Raw genomic sequence first — 13,269 nt, forward strand, 5'->3', positions numbered from 1 at the left:
CAAGCAAAGAAGGTTGAATAGATGGAGGAATCAGATTAAGGACAGCTGTGACATCACTGGTTCACAACAGAAAAATAAGGCTTCATGTGTTACACCAGTTACTTTATAAATAATGGAAATTAATAAAGTAGAACAAGTCAGGTTGCTTTATTTTTATCCAGGGCAGTAGACCCAGAAAATGAGCATTTTCATATATTTCCTGGTAGCACAGCATTTATCGCAATGCTTTTACAACACCACAGATTGGAAGATCAGAGTTCAATTCCCACTGTTATTTGTAAGGAGTTTATATGCTTACCCCATGACCTAGTAGGATTCCTGCAGATGCTCCAATTTCCTCCCAAAGTCGAAAGATATATGGGCTAGGGTTAGTAAGTTTTGGGCAGGCTATGTTGGCACCAGAAGTGTGGAGACACTTGCAGGCTGACATAGTAAACAGTGATCCAACAATGCATTTCCTGGGATATTTCAATGTACCTATGACATATAAAGCTAACCTTTATGAAGGTTAGAAGCAGGGCATTTCAGCTCATTGAAAATAGGCCAGCTCTTATTCCCTCAATGTTTTTCCTTGTAATCTCTTCTTCCCACATTCCCAATTTCTGCTATCCATCCACAATAGAAGCAATTTATGGTTGCACATAAATCTACCAACCAGTGAAGGTTTGTGATCTGAAAAGAAACCAAAGCACCAAAGAGAAACCCACAGTTATAGGGAGACCATACAAACTCTATACTGTCAGCATTAAACCAGTGTCATAGGAATTGATTGTGGACTTCAGGAAGGGGAAATCAAAGAACACACACCAAATCTCCTTGAGGAATCAGCAGTGGAAAGGGTGAGCATTTTCATGTTCCTGGCTGTCAACATCTCTCTGAAGGTTGATCCTGGGTCCAACATATTGAAGTAATTACAAAGAAGTCATGACTGCAGCTACATTTCATTAGGAGTTTGAGGGAATTGGTATCTCACCAAAGATACCTTACAAATTTCTACAGATGTACTGTGGAAAGCATTCCAACTAGTTGCATCATCATCTAGTCTGGAGGGATGGCTGTTCAGGATTGGAAAAAGCTGCAAGAAATTGTGAACTCAGCTGGCTCCATCATAGGCAAAAGGAGGACAGTTGCAAAAGGCGATGCCTCAAAAAAAACCATAAAAGCAAGCAGCATCTGTCATTAAGGGCCCCCAATCACCCAGGACATGCCCTCTTTTCATTGCTACCTTTAAGATGTTGTTACAGGAGTGTGAAAACATACACTCAACAATTCAGGAAAAACCTCTCCTCCTCTACCATCAGATTTCTGAATGGACAACGAACCTATGTACACCATCTCAATTTTTTGCACTACTTATTTTTGTAATATTTCTTATAGTTTTTATTATGTATTGCAATGTACTGCTGCAGCAAAACAACAAATTCCATGACAAATGCTAGTAATATTAAACCTGCTTCTGATTCTGAGTTGTGAGTAAGTGGCTCTACTAGGTGTGCTGCCCATGTGACTTTTCAGGCAGGAGCAGTGGAGGGGGAGCTGTCAGAGTTCTTTTCAGGAAACAAGGGAAATCCAGTTTCAAGACGCTCTGGGGAATGGATATTTTTTAATCTGAAAGGCTCATTATTTTCAACACTTTGGTGGAGGCCTGAGGTAATTTGGCTCCTAGCATTAAAAAAAACCAAAGTGTCTGCTCCAAAAGACTATTGGGTTCTGGGGTAAAAGCACCCTCCCTCTTCCCAATGTTCTCCTTGGGAACTCAAGCCACTTAATTTTAAAATAAAAAACAAGCCAAATTTAGAAATTGGCTGTCACAGTGAAATATTTAACTGATCCATACAACTTGAAGGGTAATATCTTCCCATCTTTGTCCAGTATCTATTAAATCCAGGTTAGAATTGGATTTGAGATCAGCTTACTACTTCTGGTTGCAAAGTTACAATGTAACTTGAGCACAATATCATTTATTATCCCCAAGGCAACATCCAGCCATATATTTTTTAAACAAATGAGAGATCAATTTATGCAATAGGCTCCCCGAAAATGAAAGGAAAACTGGTAATCTATCTAGATTGAATTAAATTGATGACTTTATTTCTTACATCCCTCACATATACAAGGAGAAAAAATCTTTGTTACATCTCTGTCGAAATGTGCAAGGTGTAAATTATAGTAATTTGTAATAAATAGTATGTACAACAGGAAAGTCAATATAGCATAAAAATACAACTGTATCAGTGTGATTTAATTAGTCTGATGGCCTGGTGGAAGAGCTGTCCCAGAGCCTGTTGGTTCTGGCTTTTATGCTGCGGTACTGTTTCCCAGATGGCAGCAGCTAGAACAGTTTGTGGTTGGGGTGACTCGGGTCTTCAAAGATCTTTCTGGTCCTTTTTACGCATGTTTCTGTAAATGTCCTGAATAGTGGGAAGTTCACATCTACAGATGTGCTGGGCTGTCTGCACCACTCTCTGAAGAGTTCTGTGATTGAAGGAAGTACAGTTCCCATACCAGGCAGTGATCCAGCCAGTCAGGATGCTCTCAATTGTGCCGCTGTAGGAAGTCCTTAGGACTTAGGGGCTCATACCAAACCTCTTCAACTGTTTGAGGTGAAAGAGGCGCTGTGGTGCCTTTTTCCGGTATGTGAAGACCATGAGATCCTTGGTGATATGTATGCAGAGGAACTTACAGCTGTTCACCCTCTCAACCCCAGATCCATTGATATCAATAGAAGTTAGCCTGTTTCTCTTCCTCCTGTAATCCACAACCAGCTCCTTTGTTTTTGCAACATTGAGGGAGAGGTTGTTTTCTTGACACCACTGGGTCAGGGTGATGACTTCTTCTCTGTAGGCTGCCTCATTATTATTTGAGATAAGGCCAGTCAATGTAGTATCATCAGCAAATTTAATTAGCCACAGTCCTGGGTGTGCAGAGAGTAAAGGAGGGGGCTTAGGACACAGCTCTGAGGGGCACCTGCATTGAGGGTAGGAGGGGCAGAAGTGAGGGAGTCCACTCTTACCATCTGCCGGCAATCTGACAAGAACTCCAGGACCCAGCTGCACAAGGCAGGGTGATGGCCAAGGTCTCTAAGCTTCTCGTCAAGCCTAGAGGAAATTATGATGTTGAATGTTGAACTGTAGTCCAACAACAGCATTCTCACATAAGCATCCTTCTCCAAATGTGTAAGGACGGTGTGTAAGGAGGCTCTTGCATTATCTGCATCGCTTGGCTGTATTGATAGGCGAATTGTAAGGAACAATGGTGGATGTTTTGAAGCAGGAGGGCACTCTACACTGGGAGAGGGAGAGATTAAAAACGTCTGTAAACACACCTGCCAGTTGTGCCGTGCACTTCCTGAGTACTCCGCCGGGATGCCGTCTGGTCCAATGGCCTTGCAGCTGTCCACTCGTTGGAAACACCTGCGTACTTCGGCCTCAGAAATGACAAAGGTGCAGGTTGATTTAGCTGCTCTCCTCAGGGGCTCAGTGTTGGCGACATCGAACCGAGCGTAAAAAAGATTTAGCTTATCTGGGACAGGCAGTGTTGCTGGCAGCACCAATGTGTTTAGCTTTGAAGTCTGCGATGGTGTGCAGACCTTGCCATAAGCTGTGTGTGCTGTTGGTGGAGAGTTGTGTCTGGATCTTGTCCTTGTATTGTCATTTTGTTGCCTTGATGACTTTGCATAGATCACAGCTGCATTTCTTGAGTTCCTGTTGGTTACTGGCAACCTAAGTTCTGTCTTGCATGGTAAGTGCAGCTTGCACATAACTGTTGATCCAGGGTTTCTCATTTGGATAGACCCTGACCCATCTTTGGGGGAACAACGTCCTTGATGCACACCTGGATGAAGCCCGTGAACTCAGACATCCTCATCATGAAAGACATTCTAGTTGATATCATCAAAGAGGTCCTGCAGCATGGAGACTGATTGGTCGGACCAACAGTGGACGGTTTTAACTATGGCCGCCTCTTGTTTCAGCTTCTGCCCATACGTGGGCAGGAGCAAGATGGAGGAGTGATCTGACTTCCCAAACGGCAGATGGAGGAACACTTTGGACGTGTTGCAGAAGGGACAGTAGCAGTGGTCGAGAATGCTACCTACCACGTGCTCACCTGGATATGTTGACAAAACTTCAGAGAGACTTTAGACAGCAACCCTCTATTAAAGTCTCCAGTGACCATGAAGGCAGCTGCTGGGTGTACAGTCTCCACAGTGCTGATGGTCTCATACAGCTCTTCGAGAGCCAGGTCAGTATCAACTTGCGGCAGAACATACAGCTGTGATAATAACAGCCGTGAACTCTCTAGGCAGCCAATAAAAGGTCTACACAGCAGCACAAGGTAGTCCAGATCTGGGGAACAAAAGGATTTGAGGGCAGATGCATTCTGGGGGGGGGGGGGGGGGGGTCACACCAAGTATTATTGACCATGAGGCATACCTACCTCCTTTACTCTTCCTAGAAAAGTTTTTTTAAGAAAGACCTGTTCACCCAGAACAGGGAAAACCCAGAGGGCTCAATGGCATGATCTGGTATCTCCTCCATCAACCAGGTCTCCACGAAGCACAAACTGTTGCATTCCTTTCTTTCCCTCTGGTAGGAGATTCTGGCTCTCAGTATGCACAGCTTATTGTCCAGGAATTCAACGTTAGCCAGGGAGTAATGGTCGACTAGCACACCGTCTCAACCTCACTGGATGCTGGCCTTTCTCCCTCGTCTCTGGAGCTGCTTCCGAGGTATGGTGGTGTAGTAGATGAGACCCCCCCCTCCCCCCAATTGATCACATAAGCAGGGGTTCCCAGTTTTAGAAAATGCGGCACAATGTGGATAAATGCTGTCTTCGTGATGTTCAGAAGAGTCAGTTGTTCATATCTGATGTGCCTATCACCTTCTTGAACAAGAAATGCAAAGGAAATTGCAGAAATTAGCAGTACATTGTAAAGTTGGTACACAGCTCGAAACACGGCTGCTGTACGTGGCACCACCTTGAGATCTTTGAGATACATAAAGATCAATATTTTAGTTAACAGTGCAAGTACAGCAAAACATGAAGGCACTGCAATAAAACTCCACAGCACGTAGGGGTTCTCCTGAATTATTTCACTTGGTTGTAAACTAATAAAGAGATTAATTACCATGATTAAATCACTATTTTTTGTTGTCACTGTAACCCAAACCCTGTATTATCCTCATACATACACAATCATCTTTCATTGGGTATATTTAAAGCGGAGGTTTCGTGGATCTTGGTTAGTCAGAGTTTACAGAGAGAAGGCAAGAGAATGGGGTCATGATGGAATGGCAGAATACGGTCAATGGACCAAATAGCCCAATTCTGTTCATGTCTCGTGGTCTTTCTTTTGTTTTCTGGCCTCTCCCATTGCCCCTCTTGACTTAGCTGCAGCTGCCCATTATCCCCATTCCATGTGGTTCCAACCATCACCTACCAATATGTATCCCACTCTTCTATATACTGGTAATCCCTTCCCTCTCAGTAAAGATGCAGGGTTGATCTGAAATGTCAACTTACACTTGGTATCTACATTGATGGTACTCAATCTGCTGAGTACTTCCAGCATTTTTTAAAAAAAAATTAGATTGCAGCATCTAGAAAATTTACAAGGGTGTTGCCCAGACTTGAGGACCTGAGTTATAGGGAAAGGTTGGATTGGTTAGAACTTTATTCTCTAGAACATAGCAGAATGAGAGTAGTTTTGATAATGGTGCACAAAATTATGAGGGGTATAGACAGGTTAAATCCAAGTAGGCGTTTTCCAGAGGTTGGGTGAGACTAGGACAGGGGTAGGCAACCTTAAGCACAAATGGTTTTCTAGCATGCGTTATTTAGTAATTTGAGGCAAAACTTAACTACAGGCAGTCCCTGGGTTACGTACGGGTTCCGTTCCTGAGTCTGTCTTTTAAGTCGGATTTGTACATAAGTCAGAACAAGTACATCGGGTATTATTTAGCGTCAATTAGTCAAACGTTTGTCTTAGTATATAGCATATATTTTACCTTTCTATGCATATAAAACACTTAAGAAACATATGTATTCCAATAATTAAACCACTGCATTGCTTAGTAATAATTGTAGCTTTCATCTGGGCAGGGCCTTTCACGTGCTCCATTATTCTCACTTTATCCGCCATCCTTTAAATTGTTCCGATCATTGACTGACTGTAGCCTAACGATTTTCCAATGACGTTTCACCTCTTTCCAAATGCTTTATTATTTCCACTTCATTTTCAATTGCGATCGCTTCCCGTCAATGGAACAGAAACACTGCGGGTGGTGGGTCCCGAGCTCCACCAGCTCCCGAGGTCCGCAGGGTCCAAGGACCACTGCACTGAGGCAGGCTAAACGGGACAAGTGGGGGCTGTGCTGGGTTTGGGTATTTGATCCTCCTCAATATTTTGCGTGGGAACTTAAACTGGAGGTGGCTGTTTTTTTTTACGAGGTCGAGTTGCGAGCTCGACACCAACTCAGCACGAATGGTATAGGAGTCACAGGATCGACATCAACCCAGCATGGGAGCAGTCTCTCTCTGGATCAAACTCCGGAACCTCTGTTCTCCAGCCCGGCGCTGATCTCACTGTGTTACCAGCCAACCGGAACGGGGGGGGGGGCGGTCAGTGTGAATCTTACTAAAAAAAACTTAAGCCAAATACAAAGTTAAACACTCAACACAGTGTCAACGGCAACGACTTAAAATGGTGGATGGCGTTGCGATCTGACATAAAATAGCGGCTGGCATCATGATCCAACTTAAAATGGTGGATGGCGTTCTCTTTACTCAGTTCGTAAGTACGAGTCGTCTGTAAGTCGTACGTTCGTAACTTGGGGACTACCTGTAATTGTATTTAAATAGATAATTCCCATATCAAGTTTTTATGGCATTTATCTGGTCTACTGTCCACTCATTAATACGTGATCTGGCTCACAGAGGCAAAAAGGTTGCTGACCCCTGGACCAGAACTAGAGGTCATGGGTTTAGGGTTAAAGGCGAACTGTTTAACTAGAACATGAGGGGAACTTCTTCACTGAGGGTGGTGAGAGAGTGGAGTGAGACGCCAATGGAAATGATGGTATATAGATTCAATTTCAACATTTAAGTGAATTTAAGATAGACACATGGATGGAAGGGTACAGTTGGGTGCAGGTTGATGGGACTATACAGAATACTGGCTTGGCATGGGTCTATGACTCTATCTGGAATTATTTTGCCTTCCTGAAACTTCAAGCTGCCATACCAAATCCAAATCAAAAGTCTAAGAGGTCAGTATGGATAGAAAAATTGCTAGTGATTGTAATGGGACCAAAAGTCAGGACTTGATACCAGCATCCCAAAGTACTAAAAGTAACCATAGAAGTACTAATTGCAAGGATTGCCATTTTCAAAATTTCTGGAGATAAAGGGTAACAAATGCAATCTCAGTAATTAGAGAAAAATCAGGGAAGTACAAACCAGTCAACCTAAAAATCAATAAATAAGAAAACAGTTAATGCCCATGACTACAGCATATTTTAACAAATCATTGTTGTGTATTTATGAAAGGGAATTGGAACAAACAAACAAACCTATGTTTTAATTCTTGAGATGATAATAGATAAGAGAATCAATGAACGTGGTGTATTTGAATTTTTAGATCTTTAAAAGTTCATGAGGTTACTGGTTAAAATTAAAGTACTGAAGGAAACATACTGGTATGGATTGAAAAACAATTATTGGCAGACAGGAAACAGTAGGAATAAAAATGTCTTTTTTATTTAGAAGTAGCAGTGATAACCTGTTAGGCAGCATAGCGATCAGTGATTTGGCTCAACCATTCACAATGTTTATCAACAATCTGGATGAGGGAATAGAATGTAATTCTTTAAATTTTCCAGTGACACAGAACTGGATGGAAATGGAAGTTCAAAGGATGCAAACATGGTTCAAGACAAGGAATGGGCCCTTCTAGTCCAATAACCCTAGCCTAATCTCAGGGCAATTTACAATAACCAATTAACCTACTAACCAATATATCTTTGGACTGTGGGAGGAAATGCAGCATCCAGAGGAAACCCACAGGCTCAGAAGGATGTATACACATCTTACAGACATCAGAATTGAATTTCAAATTTACTGTAATAGCATCACACAAATCCCTAGAACCATAAACAAGTTAAGTAGGTAGGCATATACAGTAGCCCAGTTAACCAATGGTAGGAAAAGTACAGAGGCAAAGTATTATTTGCGTCATACTATTTAGATAGAAAAATGTTGGACAAAAGGACCTAGCTATCTCCACCCATCAGTCATTGAAAGTAAGTGTTCAGGAGCAGTAAGCAATTAAGGTGATAAATGGAGCAAGGATAACTGCTACAATTATGTAGCGCCAGAGTGAGACCAACCTGGAGAACTGTGTGCAGTGTTGGTTTAATAACCTAAAAGAGTGAGGGAATACAGTACAAGGTTGTTCATTTGTTTGACATTGGGCCTGTAATCACCAGATTTAATTTTGTTTAATTAGGCCATTCAGCCCATCTAGTCTGCTCTGCTATTCCATGATGGCTGATTTATTATCCACCCAAAGCCCATTATCTTGACCTCCCCCTACAAACTTTGGTTCCCTGATTAATCAAGAACCTTTCAATGTCCGTTTTAAATATAACCAACAACAGAAAATCTGCAGATGCTGTAAATCCAAGCAACACACGCAAAATGCTGGAGAAACTCAGCAGGCCAGTCATCTATGGAAAAAGTTTTGTGCCGAATCCCTTCAGTCGACTATACTCTTTTCCATAGATGCTGCCTGGCCTGTTGAATTCTTCCAGGGTTTTGTGCATGCTACTTAAAATATAGCCAATGACTTGGTCTGCACAGCCATCTGCAGCAATGAATTCAGCAGATTCACCACCCTCTGGTTAAATAACTTTTTCCTCATCTCTGTTCTAAATGGACATCCCTAAATTTTGAGGCTTTCCCCTAGTCCAAGACTCCCCCACTATAGGAAACATCCTCTCCACATCCACCTTATACAGATCTTTCATTATTTGATCCCTCTTCACCCCCCCCCCCCACAACCATTCTTCTAAATTCCAGTGAGTACAGGCTAACAGACATTTGCATATATTAACCTTTTTATTCCCGGGATTATTCTCCTGAACCTCCTCTGCACCCTCTCCAATGTTATCCAATTTCTTACATAAGGAGCCAAAAACTGCACACAATACTCCACATAGTCTGACCAATGCCTTATAAAGCTTCAGCATTACATCCTTGCCTTTGTATTCTACTCCTCTTAAAATGAATGCTAACATTGCATTTGCCTTCCTCACCACTGACTCAACCTGCAAGTTAATGTTTAGGGAGTCTTTCACAAGGATCTCCAAGTCACTTTGCACCTCTGAGTTTTGAATTTTCTTCATTTAGAAAATATTATACACCTTTATTCTTTCTGCCAAAGTGGAAAGCCATGCACTTCCCTACGTTATATTCTATCTGCCACTTCTTTGTCCATTGCCCCAATTTGTCTAAGTCCTACACCCTGTCCCCTGAACCCTACCTGCCCCTTCACTCATCTTTGCATCGTCTGCAAACTTGGCCATACAGCCATCAATTCCTTCATTCAAATCACTGACATACAAAAAAAAGACAAAATCTCACTGAAGGATACAAAATTCTGATAGGACTTGACAAGCTTGAATGGAGGATGCTTCCCACAGACGGAGGGTGGGGGGTGGGGGTCCAGAAATGAGGATCGCTGTTTTAGGATATCAGGTAGGCCATTTAAGACTGAAGAGGAGAAATTTCTTCTTTCAAAGGGTGGTGACATTGTAGCATTTTCTACCACATTCAAGAAGACAGATTGATTGCTAGGCATAAAAGGGGGAGAGATGATCATTAGGATTGAGATAAAGAATCACTATGACAGCATTGAATGGTGCAGCAGGCTAGACAGGCCAAATAGCTTTAAGAGAAAGAATCACTGATCATATTGAATGATGGAACAAACCAGAAGGGCTGAACAGCTCACTCCTGACCCTATTTTCCTATGATAACTAGTGCTTTTTTCTACTTCCTGAAATAACAAGGAAGAATGCCATGCATCCTTTCTGAGTCTCCATTTTCTTTCCCTAACTCAGGTCACTTTTGGTTTACCTGATTCTGTCCAAAATTGAGAGTGTAGATTATGATGAAAGTTAGTGGTCATCGCCATCAGAGAAATTAATAGTAATCAATAGTATTTTTTTTATTATTAGGTAACCCAAAGACACAAGCAGAATGCGATGATTTGCATTATGATATTCTACTTGCATTTCTATGTCAACTGTAAAACAGAACAAAGTATGAGAGCATATCTTCCCAATAATCTGCTCTCTCCTAAATTTCTGTAAACTTAATCATTCCTGCTGATGGATCAAAAGACAATACACAAACATGATAAAATTAGAACATCAAGTCTTGAGTATCTTTATTAGGTCTGCACATTTAATCCAAGTATCTGTTGCAATGTTCAAAAACTCAAAGTACAAATTCCAACTTACATTTGTGCATATTAGAGATTCTTCAAAATGTCTTGCACACAGCCTGTATTGTTTGTGAAGCTGCTCAGCAGAACGGTTTTCTAAATCTGTTCTCCGACAGTTCTCCACCCATTTCTGACACCTACATCAAACAAGAGCAACATTTCATATTACCCAACATCTGATAGCTCTCAAATTTTAATCTACATTATTCATACTAAAAAACCACATCAAAAGCATTTCCTTTTCTCAAATAGCAAATGGAATTGTTTCAAGGAGTGTCCTTGTACATGCAAATAGGTTCAAGCCTACAGCTCTAGATCCAAATGAAAATTCAGATCATTATTAGTTAGAATCTAATTATAGATTAGCTTTATTATTGATTGGAAGACCTTATAATTATGGAAGGTGATATATACTGCTCCCATGATAGACTGAAGCAACTATAAAGAGCAGTACAACACAGATACAGGTCCTTCGGCCCTACCAATCCATGCTGATCACAGTGCCAGTCATGATTTCTTGCTTTGGCTCATATACCTCAAGACCTTGCCATTCCATGTACTTATCTACGTACTCCTTAAATGATGTGTTGGTGTGTGGCCTAGTGGATAAGGCATCGGTCTAGTGATCTGAAGGTCACTGGTTCGAGCCTCAGCTGAGGCAGCATGTTGTGTCCTTGAGCAAGGCACTTCGCAACATATTGCTCTGCAATGGCACCAGTGCCAAGTGCCCTTCCCTTGGACAACATCGGTGGCGTGGAGAAGACAACTGCCAGTCTCCCATAGAACTCTGCCCAGGCCTACGCCCTGGAAACCTTCCAAGGCGCAAATCCATGGTCTCACGAGACTAACAGATGCCTATTCTATTCTTAAATGATACTTTGTACTTACCTCAATCCACTTCCTCTGGAAGCTCATTCCATATAATCACTAACCTCTGTGTGAAAAAAATCCCTTTTAAAATCTTTCTCCTTACCCTAAATCTATGCTCCACTTGTTTGGTCTCTCTTATCTTGGAGGGTAAAGGATACTATTGTCCACTTAAAAAAAAATATACACACACACACAAACAACCCCCCCCCCCCCCCCCCATCAGTCTTGCCAGACCATGGATTTGTACCTTGGAAAGTTTCCAGGGCACAGGCCTAGGCAGGGTTTTATGGCAGACCGGAAGTTGCCCATGCTGCTCCCCTCTCCACGCCACGGATGTTGTCCAAGGGAAAGGCAAGGGCCAATACAGCCTGACACCGGTGTCATTGCAGAGCAATGTGTGGTTAAGTGCCTTGCTCAAGGACACAACATACTGTCTTAGCTGAGGCTCAAACTAGTGACCATCAGATCAGTAGACAAAAGCCTTAACCACTTGGACATGCGCCACACTCCACCTTATCTTTGCCTCGCATTTCTAAACATTTCTATAAGGTTACCTATGGTTTCTCTGCTTTCCAAGTAATGTTGGGTAACTCTCTGATTTTGAGTTTATAAGGAAAGATCTGAGAATTTGTTCGGCCTGTTATCTCTGAAAGATGTCCAAATCATGCCCCCTACTTTAAAATCCATCCATTACCAATGACCTTACATGAAAAGCCCAAACAAGGATGAGTATATTTTTGGAAATCATAAGCACCTTGGAACATCTTCTAATTCTAAACCTAAGTTTCTACTACTGGCTTCTATAAGGATTGAACACCACCTTGGAGGTCGGGATCAATCCTTTCCCTCCATCTGTCTCCCTGCTTACCAGCACATTCCCACATACACCGATGATATATGGATATCTACCAACAAACTCAAATAGATCATGGGTAGGGGTAGAAAGGGAGAAGAGGAAGCAGAAACTGTGAATGAAATGTAAGATGACATAAGAACGTAAGAAATAGGAGCAGGAGTAGGCCATCCACCCCATCGAGCCTGCCCTGCCATTCAATAAGATCATGGCTGATCTGTCTGTAAACTCAGCTCCATCTACCTGCCTTTTCCCCATAATCCTTAATTCCCCTACTATGTAAAAATCTATCTAATTGTGTCTTAAATATATTTAGTGAAGAAGCTTCTACTGCTTCCCTGCTCATTGACAGGTGGAACATGCCCCATTGCCTTCAGCGGCCTATATGCAATAGCCTAATTGAACTTCAGAGAGACTACATTGCCCTCCAAGAGCAAGGAAGCTTTAATCAATCAATGCCAGTCTTAGATTCTTTGTAACAGATAAGAGCAACTAATGTGCAAACACGAGGAAATCTGCAGATGCTATAAATTCAAACAACACACACAAAATGCTGGTAGAACACAGCAGGCCAGGCAGCATCTATAAGGAGAAGCACTGCCGACATTTCGCCAGGACAAAGGGTCCTGACGAAGGGTCCCGGCCCAAAACGTCAACAGTGCTTCCTTATAGATGCTGCCTGGCCTGCTGTGTTCCACCAGCATTTTCTGTGTGTTGTAAGAGCAACTAATGTCCTTCCTGAGTCACAACCATGCTAGCTACAGCTCCAAACAAAACTTTTGGTCTGCAGAGTAGTCTTCCTTTCTAAATTACTGAATGGAATTCCATCATGGACCACCTTCACCAGGCACCTAAAGGCCCCAGAGTAATACCACCAAAGATCCTTAGGTAAGATTTGAGGACCAGCTGGAAGATGCACAAACACCTGGAGGAGGTCAACATAAACAGCATCTCTGGTGATAAAGCAGCACTAACTCTGATGGATAGGTCATGTCATCCGGATACCTAACTCACATCTCCCCAAACAGATCCTTTACTC

General features: G+C 42.2%; 1 protein-coding gene across 3 annotated transcripts in view; it reads right to left on the reverse strand.

Moving 5' to 3' along the window:
• The window catches only part of LOC132391037 (52 kDa repressor of the inhibitor of the protein kinase-like), a 38,906-nt gene that overhangs the window by 12,323 nt on the left and 13,314 nt on the right, over positions 1 to 13,269 (reverse strand). For 2 of the 3 annotated variants that reach the window (XM_059963688.1, XM_059963689.1), the window contains exon 2: positions 10,524 to 10,644. In XM_059963688.1, the coding sequence (XP_059819671.1) occupies positions 10,524 to 10,644 (121 nt within the window). Of the gene's footprint in view, positions 1 to 807; positions 1,719 to 10,523; positions 10,645 to 13,269 lie in introns of those variants that run through there. The other variant, XM_059963690.1, reaches the window with a different exon arrangement.

The sequence above is a fragment of the Hypanus sabinus genome, chromosome 3 (assembly GCF_030144855.1).
Source record: "Hypanus sabinus isolate sHypSab1 chromosome 3, sHypSab1.hap1, whole genome shotgun sequence".
NCBI classification, from domain to species: Eukaryota; Metazoa; Chordata; class Chondrichthyes; order Myliobatiformes; family Dasyatidae; genus Hypanus; species Hypanus sabinus.